The sequence below is a fragment of the Lepisosteus platostomus genome, chromosome 1 (genome assembly GCF_059453375.1).
Source record: "Lepisosteus platostomus isolate fLepPlt1 chromosome 1, fLepPlt1.hap1, whole genome shotgun sequence".
NCBI classification, from domain to species: domain Eukaryota; kingdom Metazoa; phylum Chordata; class Actinopteri; order Semionotiformes; family Lepisosteidae; genus Lepisosteus; species Lepisosteus platostomus.
This window is the reverse complement of record NC_142611.1, coordinates 44,580,149-44,596,128: the sequence shown is the minus strand read 5'-3', so window position 1 is coordinate 44,596,128 and position 15,980 is coordinate 44,580,149. Positions and strand designations below refer to the sequence as shown.

General features: G+C 39.3%; 1 protein-coding gene across 1 annotated transcript; it reads left to right on the top strand.

The window, feature by feature from the left end:
- Positions 1-11: 11 nt before the first annotated feature.
- rab33ba (RAB33B, member RAS oncogene family a) lies at positions 12-14,029 on the top strand. Its single transcript, XM_088630147.1, has 2 exons — positions 12-239; positions 8,706-14,029. The coding sequence occupies exons 1-2, from the start codon at positions 12-14 to the stop codon at positions 9,150-9,152; spliced, it is 675 nt and encodes a 224-aa protein (XP_088486273.1). The 3' UTR covers positions 9,153-14,029.
- Positions 14,030-15,980: the final 1,951 nt, after the last annotated feature.

Here is a 15,980-nt window from a genome sequence, read left to right as displayed (position 1 = left end):
CAGACAGGAATATGTCAGAGATGGAGTCATCCCTTGAGCTCACCACTTCTCTCCCGGGTTCGTCTCTTCCCCCTCTTCGTTCTCGGATCTTCAAAATTATCGTGATCGGAGATTCCGGGGTGGGAAAAACGTGTCTCACCTACAGGTTCTGTGCTGGCAAGTTCCCGGAAAAGACGGAGGCCACCATCGGGGTCGACTTCAGAGAGAAGGTGGTGGAGATTGATGGCGAGAAAATCAAGGTACAGTGAAGTCATGCCTAGTAATGTTATGTGATCTGTAGCTCTGTCGTTTGACAGGAGTGAGGCGACAGATTGAAGGAATGAATCCAGGGTTCCCGTCAGTTACCTGACCTGCGTACCGTTCATACATGGCTCGCCTGACGTTCAGACCAGTAGCTAATCTTAGTTCCCTCTTCCCTCGGTGTGATGGGCAGGTCCTGCTTTGAAGTGTGTGTTTTGTGCTGCAATACTGTACTTCACAGTTGCCAAAAACAAACTTTTCAATGCCAGACCCAAAACCACGTCATTTCGGATTAACCGTTTAGAACTGGGTTCCAGCAATGAGTTTTAGTTCTTCTCAAGCAGAGCAGCACACGGATAATATAAAATCAAGAACAAACAATTGTAAGTACAGCACATCTCTTCCTCCTACAGTACGTCTCTACCTGTCACCGCACGGGATGTCGACTTTCTTTTATTTTGAAATCAAAACGACACCACTTTTCGAATATAGACACGAAAGAGTCGTACAGTGATCAATCTAAGTCCTACAGTAACCTGCCCGTAAACGAGTTGCACAGTGTGGGCGCAGTAGCGTGATGATCCACCGTCATTTTCCAAGTCGGGAAGCTGAGGAGTAAAGGTCACGAATCATGATTTACTGTACAGTGCAGTTCACCAGTGCCTTCCGTTTACTTGCCACAGAGTGTAATAATGAAGCCCAGGAGAAAATGATTTTTTTTTCTACTTTGCAACGTGGAATTAACCACTGCCTTAATTGAGTCTCATTTTCCCCAAATAACATTTTAAAATATTGAATGAAGTGGAGTCCCTGTCCCATTGTGTAACACTGACCTTACTGTGGGCAGCACTAGTCCCATGCTTGTGAGGAAGGGACTCATGTGCTTTTCTTTTTATCTGCTCTGACCCAGACTTGCATGTTCTGTTTTTAGTAGAAAGGGGTTGGATTTTTTTCAAATCCATAGTGAAGAAATTTTTAAGATTAGTTGGATTTAATTCCTTTTAGAGCAGACGTTGTATACTCAATTCCTGCAAGGCCTAATGTATTCTGAATTTTGTTCCATCCGAGTTCCCAGTTACATAACTGGTCTAATTATTCAATTAGCTGCAGAACTGAAATCCTTCTAATGAGGCTCTGAGGTGTTTCATAAATAAAGAAACAGGTGCAAAACAGGATACATCCTGGAAAGGACACCTCCCTTACTTTAAAGTGTTTCAAGCAGGAGTACTTCCACTATAATGACCACCTCACCTTGTATATTTAAGTTTCTTTGCTTGAACTGTGTCTGTGGAGCAACTAACGGGCAGTGGAATTCTGATAAAAACACTCGCACAATATTATTCCCTCACAACAGTAATAAGGAAAACAAAACACTCAGTGCCTATATTTCTGTGTAAAGAAGTCAATGTTCTGAGTAATCAGCTGTGAGAGACCTTAAGAAAACTAATTGTTTGCCTAAGAAATTAAAGCGGTAAATTGCTGTCTGTGTGGAGTTTGTATGTTCTCAGAGTTTTCTCTGGGCGCTCTGGTTTCCTTCCATAGTCCAAAAAACATAATACTTGGCTAACTGGCTTTTGGGAAAATTAGTCCTGGTGTAAACTGTCTGTCTGTCTGTCTGTCTGTCTGTCTGTCTGTCTGTCTGTCTGTCTGTCTGTCTGTCTGTCTGTCTGTCTGTCTGTCTGTCTGTCTGTCTGTCTGTCTGTCTGTCTGTCTGTCTGTCTGTCTGTCTGTCTGTCATGGACTGGTGTCCTGTCCAAGATATATCCTGCTTTGCACCTGTTACTTGCTAGGATAGGCTCCAGCTTACCGGCAACCCTGTATTAGATGAAGTCATTACAAATTGGATGGATGGAAGAATTGTTTGAATGATTACTGTGGTTTGTACAAATCCTAAGAGACACTAGGAGCTCCAGGAACAGAGATTCAGAGCCCTAATTTTGAGTATGCTTTGTAAAACATTGTCTCTTCCTATTCTTTATAGTGAATTACAATCTGATGCTGTAATATAAAACTGGATGCTTTATTATTTAATTATACAGTTAACAAGCTGGTTGTAAAATGGAATAGGCTGGGTGCTTGTTTAAGAGGTTCAGCTGATTCACTAAAAGGATCTTCTTCCAAGATCTGTGAAGTTAGATTGTAGACAGAAGTGACTTGTTTTTATTAGATTAGACTGTTTGGAATACAAGTATACATAGGCCGAAACACATAACATATAAGTATTATATGTAAAAATACAAATACCCAGTTGAAACGGAACATTCAAAACCAAACACAGCTGAACATTCGCTGATATGCCTCGAATGTATTTTGCTGCCATTCAAGCAGAGCTGTGGAATAAAATAATTTCTGTCAGGGAAAGAGTCAAAATAATGTTAGAATCTGAACACTGTAAATAAAGCAATACTAGTACTGTATGCTACCATTGATTGTTTTTTTTCTTTGAATCAGTCTTTAATGAATTTTAATTTTATTTCTTGTAAATTTAAAAACACAGAGGCTGGGAGCCATGGATTTCATTGCAGCCAAAGGTTTGTAATTCCAAAGGGTGTTATGAAAGGTGTACTTTGATTACAACTTAGATGTTTTGCTCAGACGTATACCTGCAGGAAGAACCTGTGTTAAATTTGAAGCAATTGGGAAGGAAAAGTTGAGGTGTGGCTTCTGCTGTTGATCTGTTGCTTTATGAACGTGACAGTTTGTGAATAACGCTAATCCTTGTTTTATAGGGGTTGATCAGGTTACATTTCTCGCAGGCCAGATGAAAGTCTAGTTCAGTTTTAAACAGGTGTAGGCAAAATTACACTCTAACCCTCACTCTAGGTCAGATTCTTTCTGTATGATCTAATGCAGACCTGCTTTTATTTTTTCATAGAACCATAGTTTTAGCATTATTTAATTATGCATGTAATCCAGTTTAGGCAAGATGTTAAGTAAACTGGATTGTTAATTTGCCTATGATTTATGCATTAGTGGTTCAACAGATCTCACTCTGTTTCGTACGATATTTTAATAACATTGAACACATTTGGTTAGCATGGCAAATCAGGCTGTTTAGTCTTATAATAGCTTTGAAAGACTAGTAATGTTTCATTAATCTACTGTAACATATTTTCTTCTGTTTTCTTTTTTTTATGGCAATGGCTGTGTCTTCAATAACTGTCCTGTGTTTTAACATTGGATTCTGTTATATAACAAGCTAGTTATGTAACCCTGTGACTATCCAGTGCAGGCAAGACTTTTTTCAAACAGTGGTGTTTTCCTGGGTTTGTGTACAAAACACTAATGCATATCAGAGGTCTGATTAATGTGCTTGCTTCCTTTTAGTGTTTTCTACTTCACTGTCTCAGAGTGTCTCAAGTGTGACTCAGAGATGAACAAACCAAAAAGAATACATTTTTTTCTGGGTCATTGATTGTTAGCGGATGTACAGAGGGTCATTAAAACTCAACAAGTGCTGTTTCCTTTGCCCTTTGTTGCATTTTGTATGTTAAATTTTTACATGATTATTGTAAAGTCATACATTAAAAAGTACTTTTTTGTGGCAGAATAAAGATGTGCTGTTTTTGTTGACAGTTATTGTTTGTGAAAAGTATATACATTTAATGAAATAAGCATATAAAAGTCCAACAGCAGTCTGCTTCAGAATTTCAGTTGGTGATTATATTCAGTATAGTTATTTTATGCATTTGTCCCAAAGCATCACAAGGGAAGAAAAGCTAATTTTGACCCTAGGCGTTTATTAATAGCTTAAAGTTAATTTGTTATGTAATGAAATCATTATGGTCTTATGTCTATGTGTAATAAAAGCTGGAGAATTATTGGCTCTAAATAATTGAGTCCACCTGAGTTGGGTGCTATTTCATCATCTTCAACATTCAGATCTTTAAACATTCTCTCCTCAACTTGCTTGCCATGATTTCTGACTACCTAGCTTTTGCTAGTTAATCATTTGAAAATAAACAGACACAGGTGGGAACGATACTGTATCAGCCACTCCTACAGTGAGTGTTTTTTCTTTTGCAGGGTTCGGATAGGCTAGATTTCAGGCAACACCTGAATGAGAGCACTACGGACACTTGGAAATTGCTAAAGGGTTAATACCAATTACAAATCCTATTTGAGCTTTCAAGACCTTTAGACCTTGTAATCTGAAAGCAAATTTACAAATATACTCTTTATATAAAACCAAAATCGGTTAGCCTGTGATTCAGAACTCATCTGGAGAAAAAAAGCAAGAGAGTGCTCCTTCAGGACCAGGGTTGGGAATCGCTTCATTATAGCATTTCTACAGCAGGAGTGTATAGCACATCACTTGTGTGGTGTGAGTGAAACATTGAAACTATATATATATATTACTGGTCAGTGAATTCTTTTAATATAGAGCTGGTTGAACTGACTGCTTTTCTAAAAAAAAACAACAGTAAACTGCAAACTAGTGTGTTTCTGAAAGTGTAGTACAGTCTCTTGCAATTCTGAATATTTTTTGCAGACATTGCTGGTTAACTTGCCTAATATACCTAATTGCTGGTTTTAGGTATATTAATTAGTTGTGTTAGCCCTAAATTGGACCCTGTCTGCAGGCCTCATTTAAATAGCTGACATTCGACTTGTAAAAAAAATATGGCTTGTAGTGTGAAGAATTTGTGGATACCTCTTAGGGCTGGTTAAGAGTTACAGCGTTTCGTAATGTGTATTGTTTTAGTATTGTACCAACAGTTGCACAAGTCCAAGGTGAAATCAGTTTCCCCAACGTGATGACGGGGGGAACTTCTTACAGACGCCGTCTTAAAGGAAGGGACTGTCTGTGCTGTGGATCTCGTAGATCTTTGAAGATAAAAGTACTGTAGTAATGAGAAAGAAAATGTTGTTTTTTAATCCCTGTCTGTTTCTCACCCTCTTTCGGTTTGTTGCCATGGCCTGGCTGTCCTTTGCTGTTGCGGCCTCACCATGAGTGGGTGTAGTTGCTCAGGAGCCTGGCTGGGCAGTGGTGTTCTTCCAGGCACAGATGCACAGCATGGTCTTCGCTTTGTTCTTTTCTATCTAAAAGGATATCCTAATTTAAGGAAGAGAAATCTAACTAGCCCCCTCAGCCAGCTGGTCCCGAAGCTCACTGGAACCAGCCAGCCTCAGGACAGCAGAACTACAACAACACAAATCAAAGTCAACCAAATCACAGCACAAGCCGGACAACACTATTGTACCCACTGGGCCCCACACGCACAAACACAACGCTAACTTGAATGCTACAGGACTCTAAAATGAAAAGGTACATTAGCCGAGTAGGTGACGAGGGCAAGAAAGATCAAGGAGGAACAGATCCTGATGACCTGGCTGTCCATAGAGGAAAGGCTGTGCTCCTATTGCCAGCAAGGAGAAGCAGAGAAATACTCTGGGATTAGACAGACAATTCTCCCTAAAATAACAGATCCCCAAATTCACACACTTGCCAAAATCAGAACAGCTTCCAATCCTACCGGGGGAAGAAACTCAGTAGAGATGGCAGCCAAGTATGTGTTCTGCTGTCACAGCCTGAGGAACAGAGAGTGAGCCCGTCTCATAACAGTGTTTTATGCAATGTCTGTAAATGTCCAATAATATGTTGTCTCTGTAAATGTCTTATTAATTGTTTCTGATTTTGCAACACTTTAATTCATCCATCATGTCAATAAAGCTCTCGGAATTTGAATTTGAGTCTGACTTGAGCCCAAGTAGATGTCGCCTGGAGTTGCTAACGTAGCCTACATAAGATAGTGGAAAAGTAAAATAATTCCATTGCGAATCTTAAATACTAATGTGGTTATTGAGATTTTTGTGCTGCTACTGTAGGTCTTGGCATCTATTGTGTATTATAAACAGATAGGCTTACTATGCGATAGTCATGGTAACAAACTACTGATTGTCTGAACTGCGTGAATGCCATTCTTGTTCCACCTTTCAAATGTCTCGTTCCCAGTAGAGGAATAAATCACTGCACGATGAACGGGAACTGCATGGCTTCTTGAAAAGTAAAAGGTAACGGCAGTTAAATGTCAAAATAGTGCTATCCCAAGATCAGGATATAATTTCCTCCAGTTTGGGATGGGATGCTCTCTACTCCTTCTCAGATTGTACATGGGTGTTTTTCATCTCTTCTCTGGAAGGCGATACCAATAAACGTGTAAACCCACTTCAGAATACACATTGCACCGTGGGACAAACTGTAATTAGTCAGCAATTTCTAGAAGGAGACGGAAAGCAAAATAAAGTTACATTTGAGTTCCAATAGTGTATCAAAAGAAAAAAACAACATGTTTTCCTCTGCATGCCTGATTATTCAAAATAATCCACAGGATGTTTCTGTAAAATAGGGAACAATGGAGAAGTGTAGCTTAGGCTTCTTTCTGTTATGTTGTAGCAAGTATTCTGGAAAACAAACATGGAACAGACAGATAATGGTGATGGACTGGTGTCCTGTCCAGAGTGTATCCTGCCTTGTGCCTGTTACTTGCTGGGATAGGCTCCAGCTCCCCCACAACCCTGTAGTGGATAAAAATGTTAGAAAATGTATGGCTAGATCAAGCAGATAAATGGTATAAGTGATAAAAGATCTGTATATTAATGCAAAGAGGGCAATAATTAACTAAGAGGAAATTCCTGTGTAAGTGAATGTATGTCAGTGGTCTTCTAAGTGTCCTGAATGTTTGGAATTGTTTAGAATTTGAATGTGACTGAAGGAAATCAATTTGAATACAGCTGTCGGGTAAAGATTAAGATTTAAGACTTAAAGCTTGTTTGACAAGACAGTTGTGTTAATGCTTAGTGCTGGCCACCTGTGGTCAAATAGTTTCACAGTAAAACAGCTATGAAAGCCTGAATGAGGGTAATGTAATACTGATGGAAAAAATCCATCAGTATTACATTACCCTTTCTAAAGTTACTTAAGATGTAGAAATAAGTTTACAAAACTTTACTTTCTTTTCTGTTGGTGGCATAGCAATACCACTCTATTTCTGAAGTTTACCTTTCTTCCTAGTAAATTCACAGCTCTTTGAGTGTGTAGAGATGAGTTCTGCCCTCCGTAGAGATGTAAAAATATCCTCTCACATCACGGCATGGTTTATCAGCACTTTCTAATATGGATTGGTGATGTTGCTTTCTACTTTTAGCACGGCTACTAAAAAGGCTGGCTGTTGAGATAACTAATGATGGAAGTGGCATAAACACCCAGTTGCCTACTGTTGTGTTTCTTGATAACAGAGATCAAGATGCTTCTTCCTGTAGTTGAATTGGTTTTCTTGTTGTTATCACAGGTATGCTGACACACGGTTTACAGAATGAGTCAGTATTCAGATGGCTAGCAAAGAAATACAACTTCCCAGGAAGCTGATGTCCAACACTCTGCGTACTCATGTGCCAAGGTTTATTATTACAGTTTAACAAGATTTAAGAGTTCTTTCTCTTTTATTTGTGGTAGCTTCACAATTTATTTTACAGTAGTTACACAATTCAGTTTAATTTAACATCTGAATCCCCTGTACAGTCACTTAGTTTTAATTCCAGGTTTAAAACAGGAGCTACTTTTTATGTAAACTTGAATTCATGAGTATTTGTTGTCTGAAATAAGATGCAGTTTTTTGTAGGCTAACTAGAATGCACTTGAGTTCTTACAGAGGAACACTGTACTCCATATAAAATAAAATGGTGCAGCAGTATTTAACAATGAGAAATCTGGCATCATGACAACACTATCTGCACAGGAGGCTTTATTGCATCTTTTATTTTTTGTAATGCCAGTTTTAGTAAGTGCTTAATGAAGCTGCCCACTAACCAAAACACTAATACTTATCCATGTCAATGTTACAGGATTAATTGTTTTTTAGTGCTGTATAGTTTGAACCCTTGCAGGCCTTTTTCCTGCTTTGATCTCAAATGGATTTTCTAAGAGTCACTGTAGAATTTCTTATTTTGCAGCATCCATTTCACCCTGCATCTCACAACAGGCAACCCAGGGTGCTCTTGCCCCAGTATAGTGACAGGGACACTATACTGTAAAAAGGCATCGTCCTTCGGATGAGATTTAAATCCGAGGTCCTGACCTCTGTGGTCATTAAAAATCCCAGAGTGTTTCTCGAAAGGTGTAGGAGTGTTACCCCAGCATCCTGGCCAAATTTTCCATTGGCTTTTACCAATCATGGCCTCCTAATAATCCCCATTTATGAAGTGGCTTCATTACTCTGCTCTCCTCCCTACTGATAGCTAATGATAGCTGGTGTGTGGTGAGCGTTCTGGCGCACTATGGGTGCCGTCGCATCATCCGGGTAGGGGCTACACATTGGTGGTGGTGGAGAGGTCCCCATTACCTGTAAAGCGCTTTGAGTGGAGTGTCCAGAAAGGCACTATATAAGTGTAAGCGAATATTATTAGAATTATTTTGGCTCCGGAATGTTGGCTCATCCCAATGTTGTCTTCGTCTCCTCTTCCAGATCCAGCTCTGGGACACCGCGGGCCAGGAGCGCTTTCGCAAGAGTATGGTGCAGCACTACTACCGCAACGTGCACGCCGTGGTCTTCGTCTACGACGTCACCAACGCCTCGAGCTTCCAGAGCCTGCCAGCTTGGATCGAGGAGTGCAAGCAGCACTCCCTGGGCGTGGAGGTGCCGCGCATCCTGGTGGGCAACAAGTGCGACCTGCGGGACGCCGTCCGGGTGGGCACCGACCTGGCGCAGAAGTTCGCCGACTCCCACAGCATGCCCCTCTTCGAGACCTCGGCCAAGAACCCCAATGACAACGACCATGTGGAGGCCATCTTCATGACGGTGGCCCACAAACTCAAGAGCCAGAAGCCCTTGGTGCTGAGTCAGCCTCTGGGCACAGAAAGCACCGTCCAGCTGCAGCAAGAGCAGAAGAGCGCCTGGGTGTGTGGGTGCTGAGAGTCGGGCGCTAGGAGGAGGAACACTGTCCGGTCGCTTGTGTTTTTGTGTGTTTCTTTTAGGGAAAGCGAATAGGGGGAAAATCTCCTTGAGTGGCCTTGTAACCCTCTGAAAAAGATGAGGTTACTACTTACGAGCTAACATAATGCCTTTACTGTGGGGTTAGAAAAGCTGGAACATCTAAGATCAGAGAACTAAAGAGTTAATGTACACATTAGGCAAGTTTGCATTAACAGTACAGATGGCCTTGGCCACTTTTGTCAGTAAAGAATAGTGGTGCGTTGAAAACCATTGCCAAACCCCGTATAAACACCTTGGTCAGTCACCATTATCCAATTGCAGATGGAAATACTTAAAGAAAATGTGCATTGCGTGTTTATATACATTCACAAATATGCTTAATTTGTCTTAAATATTAGTCTTGTGCTATCTTACAAAAGAGAAATTAAGAACTTAAATATTGCATTACAATTGGTAATGTGCATTCAATTAAGATGATTGCATACACTATAATGACTATAGTTCCAGTGTGTGAATGAACAGTATTACTGTTCCAGCTGGTGTCTTGCTTCCTGAAGTACAAACGCATACAGATTGTGAGAGTTGTTGGAGGAGGCTTATTGACAGTGGGCCACTGATATCGTATATGTAACCATGTGTGTTGCTTGATTATTTTCAGGCAACCTTGGTTATGAAAGTAACACATCATTAGTAAGTCCATTAGCCCAACTCTTTTGGCTTTGTTAGATTCAGTCCCTGTGATTTCTGGGGGTAGATCTTCATCTAGCAGGTGTCTCCTCCATTGTCAGCCTGTGTGATTTTGATAAACGTTCTGAGGAATCATCTTCCAGGGGGTTGAAGAGCTTGTAGATGTTTAGGAGAGTCCGTGTTTGAGCTAACCTGGGCCACAAACATTGTTTTTAACTGAAGGGAAAGGGAAAAAGATCGGGGAAGATGGATTTAGAAAGTCTTCTAGTGCTTAAAAGCTCACAACTACTTCAGGAAAAAAAAAGGGATTTTTTTTTAAGTACAGGGAAGGAAGGAATGATGAATAATTAATGGAAAAGGTTAAGAAAAATAATTTTAAAACCTCAGTTTATTCCAGTCACTTCATCTTTCCACGTCGTGGCGCTGGGGAGTTACATGGTGTGGGTTAGATGAGAGGATTTTGTTTTGGTCTGGCAGAGCAACTTAGAAATTGCTCCTGCGTAAGGACATAACACAGTAATTATAAAGTAGGTTGTGTGTAAAGTTTTCCTGTCTGATTTGCTGGTTTTAGTAACCTGCAGTGGAACTGAGCAGTCTTCTGTTTTCATTCCAGGCGACCTAGTGAGTATGGGCTATTTGTAATCTTTGTTCTGACCTTTACCATTGTGTTGGGGAAGGGGGTGATGTTTTCTATGGTTTTCATAGCTGTGTATTTTTCCTACGCCGAATCAGGTTTAGTCTGAATACTGTTTTTCAGCAACCTGATATCACTGGTTCCAAAAAGTTAGATTCTTGATTTCGAATTCATCAGTCCCTAGCTGTAGGACTTTCTTCATGCATCTATGCACAAGTATTTCAGGAACACTGTAGAGCACATACTGTACCCTCTTAGTAATAAAACTAAGCATTGCTCACCTAGTACCATGAAATTCCCTGTGTGAAACAAATACATATATACCTAATAGTTGCAACTGAACTGAAGTATTCTCACAGCTGGTTCTGTGTATTATTTTTTTAAATGCCAGTTTACTTTTTAACCTGAGAAGATGGAAGGATTTGTGAGTGAGCTTCCATTGTCAAAAACCTGTCTCTGTTTTGTCTGGTGAAACACTCTAACACTTGTGTTTAATGGGTCTAAAAATCTAATTTTATTCCCTGCTCACGCAGAAACACATTAGAACATAATTTTGTGACACCTCATGTGTCTATGCATGATCTAACTGTATGATTCACTGCAAAATCAATAGCTATCAGAACCCAACCAAAATCATTGCATTAAATAAATATAGACTGAGCATCAAAAGAATGTCATTACTCATAAATGCAACAGATTCACAGAAGTGCCAGGAAAATGCCTCTTTTTGTAGCAGGTGCACTGAAATTCTGTGGTATGGACAAGACAGACGTAAATGCACTGGTGATGATTAACATTTGTCATTGACAGGATTGATTAGGTCAGATCTGCTGTGGAAGACACAGGCTAGTAATTTCTGTGGCCACAGGGAGAAGCCCTTTGCACTGATGTTTTTGTGGATTTCTGTCCCATCCTTCTGTTCCCATTCCCAATAACCTTTTGCCAGTTTTGAATTCCTGGAGCCAGGATTTAATCCCAAAGACCTCAGTTTTATCCCGGATGTTTAAAGTTGGCAAACTTCAAAGTTCTGTATTCCCATATAACTGTATCCTTGTAACATTTTAAAAGAAAACTGTTGCAAGGTGGCATAAATTGAAACATTTCAGTGAACTTCTAGGTACTTGAACAGCATTTGTTCAGAGCTTGGAAGGCAAAAGCACAGCAGTCAAGCATATACACCAATGGCCTACAGCAAGTTAGTGACATGAAGTCGCAGACTAGTGGTTTCTGTGCCACAGGGGAAGCACTACAAGATGTACATGTGAGACTCAGTCTTTGCACTGGGATGCAGATGCTTTTTGTGGCTTTCTGTCCCATCCTTCTGTCCCTATTCCCAATAAGCCTGTGCCAATTTATAGGGCTCTGAGCCCTAGACACTACACATTGCCCAATCTCATGTTGCAAGAAAGACATTGTCACACGAGCAACTTCAGGATGTGACCAGTTGGGATGTTAAGAGGACAGCCTGAGACTGAAAGAAGGGTGGCAAGTAAGGCCCTAGGGCTTGAGCAGTGTAGTAGTGTGCAGTCAGGTTGCCATCAATCAGTTGATGGTGAAGCATTGTGATTCTTGGTTGTCCAAATCCGGGCATATCATGGATATTTATCTATGTCATCTTGCTAAGTTAAAAACCTCTTGCTGTGAATACCCCAAATAGTGAGCAATAGGATTTGAAATTAGTCCAGCCTTCAACACACCAATAAGGCAAAGGTGTTGTCGTCTTGTTAAGTGGGGTATATCGCTTACTTTCTGTTTGTCTTAATTGATTTTCACCAAGCTTGAAATGCAGCAGATTGAATCATTTCATCACCTGTGTCGAGTCAACACTCTGATCAAGGTGACTTAGTGCTTATGCAACAGTCAAAATCACTGGAGTGCATCACTGTTAGTTATGAAGGGCCTGTCAAAAACAGACAATATCCAAAACCCATAAACTTCGTCTAAAGGCATACGTGTAAAGTAGTAATAACTTTCTTTTGATGCTCATTATACTCTTTGTTCCAGTGTATCCTATTTTAATTCATCATGGAGAACAAAACCTTTTAAGCTTTACTACTACAATAAAAGGAACATGTAAACATGTTCATTAGGAGGAGTGATACACTATTATAGATTTACTCATTTTTATTTTCAATAATTAGTTTTCATTTAGGGCTTTGAAAGGTTTGCATTTACAGGTGGTGTAAACATTTGCAAAACATGGATTTTTTTTTTATTGAACTCTGTTATTCAGGTCTCTCTGCTGGCATTGCTAGAGGGCTTGACATTTTGTTTATGTGTTATCTAATTTACACGGAGAAGATTGCATCCTGGGAGCCAGGATTTAATCCCAAATACCTCAGTTTTATCCCAGATGTTTAAGGTTCACAAACCTCAAAGCTCTGTATTCTCATATAACTGTATCCTTGTAACCTCTTTAACGAAAATTGTAGCAAGTTGACCATTGCAGTGAACTTGTGAGTACTTGAACAGCATTTGTCCAGAATTAATAAGCCAAAAACACAGCAATCAAGCATATATACACACCAATGACCTAGGTTAGTGACATCAAGTCTGAATTGTGAGCCTAGACCAAAAAACACGCCGAAAATGGTGGAACTAAAAAAAAGTAACATTAAAATGTAAGATTGTCAAACTACGGTACATATACAGTATATTTAGATATTTTTAATTTCTCACTCTTATCTAATCAAATAATAATTTCATATTTTTAAGGAAACTTGAGCCATAAGGGGGGCTTTGAAGGCAGTGGTCCTGAAAGCATGTTATTGGTTTTAAAATGTTGGTGGGTGGTGGTAGCGTTTTCTTCTTGATAGAATGTTGTAGGAGGTACTGGGCCACAGATACCCCATTTTTTATGTTATCGGAGTCACAGGTACTGTGGATTTTACACCTGTTTTATATTTAAAAATCAAAAGTACATTTTTGGGTTGGCTCTGAGAAATTCCACTATGCAGCCCACTTTGACAGAGATTAAACTTGTAAATGCTGTAGGGCAGGGATCTCCATCTTTTTTCCTGGAGAGCTTAGTGTCTTCTGCTTTTTTGTTCTATCAAAGTCTTCAGTCACATAGCTGGTCTAATTACTTAGCTGCCTAATTGCAATGCATCTGACCAGGCTCTCAGTGGTGTTTTACAGGTAACTGCACAACAAAGTAAATACTTTGAGTAATGAACATTAAAAGACCCAATATAGTGTACATCAAAGAAAATAGGGGAACAAAAAGCAGAAAACACAGTCCTCCAGGAACTGATTTTGAGACCCCTGCTGTAGAAGAATATGCCATAACCTAGCCACACTTTCCTGGAAGCACTCCACAGCTCGACATAGCCCAGAAAGAAATGTGGCATTTTTACCCAAGAACTACCGCAACAAAAAAAATCTAAAGTTTTCTTCCAAATTTGTGGGCTATAAAAATGGGTTTTATTGAACAAATGATAAATCCCATTCCTCTTTTGTCTTTCTTGTCACTAAAAATGACTAAAATATTCCATTTGCTCAGTAAATAAATAAATTGTTGTACTGGACAATTCCACACCGTTTGCCAGAATCCCATCCTTTTTTGGAGGATTTCCCTTTGATCAAATGTTTGCCGATAAGATGATAGTGTTATTTCAGGAATTTCAGTCAGATGACAAAAATAAGCGGCATGTGCTGTTTATCATGATCGTGGTTCCTTAACAGTTTTAAAATAGAATCAATATGCAAAATAAAAACGACCCTGCAACACCGCTCGCTTGCTTAAAATGCTCTTCTCAAAACCTCCAGGGATTGTGCACAAGCAAAACTATTAAAGTATTGCCTTAAGTGAAATATGTAGCTGCACTTTAAAACAAACCTGCCAGGTAAATGTTTGCATACATTCTAAGTAGAACTGTGTGGTTTGTTTTCATTTTAAAGTTATCTGAAGAACAAAGGCCACCAGTTTAGTATTGTTGGTTACATATTTAGGGAGTTTATTTCTATGTTTGGCACAACAACTACACAAGATATAAGGCCCCAGACATGACCATTCCAGGCTTCGGTTTGATGACTAGAAAGTGGTCATCACTATGCCTTTGCCATCGGAACTGGGCTTGACTTGTATAAATATATCATGGAATCGTAGATGGTTCTTGTTGGTGTACAAGCCTCTGGTAGCCTAAAGGGTTTCCTTCACCGAGATGTAGAATAAGCTGGTCAATACACCACAGTACGCAAACACTTCTCGTCTTGCCCTAAAAGCGAGAGATCAGTTTGCAGTTTGTTTGTATTACAGAAATTGCCCACCGATAACTGTTTTCTGTATGTCACACAGACAGGTTTGGCTGCAGATACAGAAGTCGTTTGCCACACGTTCATTGCCATCTTGTTTTTTTTTGTCAAATTTAGCAGTTTGCCACAAATGCTATGCTGGCATCTTTCTAAAACCTGTTCCACCATCATAAAATATACAGGTAAAATTCCCGACATTCCTTGTAAGAATTCAGGATGTCTTTTTTCACTTTTGTCCCAATGTCATTTAAAGATCCTGAAAAACTATTTCAGGGGAGGCTGGCCCAAACATGAGCAACTGTTGTTTTTTTTCCCCCACAGATCAAGACTTCATTTTGAGAAGCATTAATAGTGAATGGGAAATAAAAAAATGGCACGAAATTCACAATTTTACATCCTTGCTCATGGAGCAAAATTAAGGGAAATGTTTTAACTGGCAGCAATGTACATGTAGCCATTTTTTTATATTTTAATACAAGTAACATGTTTACAAATGTTTGTCCTTGCTGTTATGTTAATGTGCAATAAAGTTGCTGGAGCATTTTAGTAGTTTGTTTCTGGTGCTGTATTTTCTACTGGATGCAAAGAAGTAAATGGGAATGAACACCTTTTCCTACTCTAGGCTGTAGATCCATTTTCGTCTTTGTCAGTGTGCATTAAAAATGTCCATTTATTTCTAGCAGTGAATCAAGAAATTAGGGAAAAAACCAAAGAAGCTCGGCTAAGGAAAACAACATAAACTGAATAATTGCTTTTGGGATAATATTCCGTTTGGTCCCAGTCTTAAGCAGCCAAAAGTATAAAAATCTTATATTAAACTTCATTTTGCAAAGGGATTTGCAGTTGCTTAGAATCAGACAAGATAATACATTGAGTTACTGTAATTTTATAAAAACCCAGATGCACAGAATTAGATAGATACCATTTGTCATTCAGTAGCAGTACATTAAACAGTCATCCCATTTAAAAAGAAAAGCCTACAGTGCTACGACACAGTAATGGTCTAAAAAGTAGTTTAGGACTCAAGGAAATTACATTGGATTTTCTTTGAAACTTCATGTAGTTCACTTTGAAAGAAATGTACTGTAGTTCACTAGTATCGCACACCAACCTGGAGACAAAATGGTTGATAAGCAAGGTGCAGACCAGTGCATGTTCTATTATTAATGAAAATTACTTAAATGTGTATAACAATCACACTAAGCATGTCTTTATATAAACCATGAAAACAG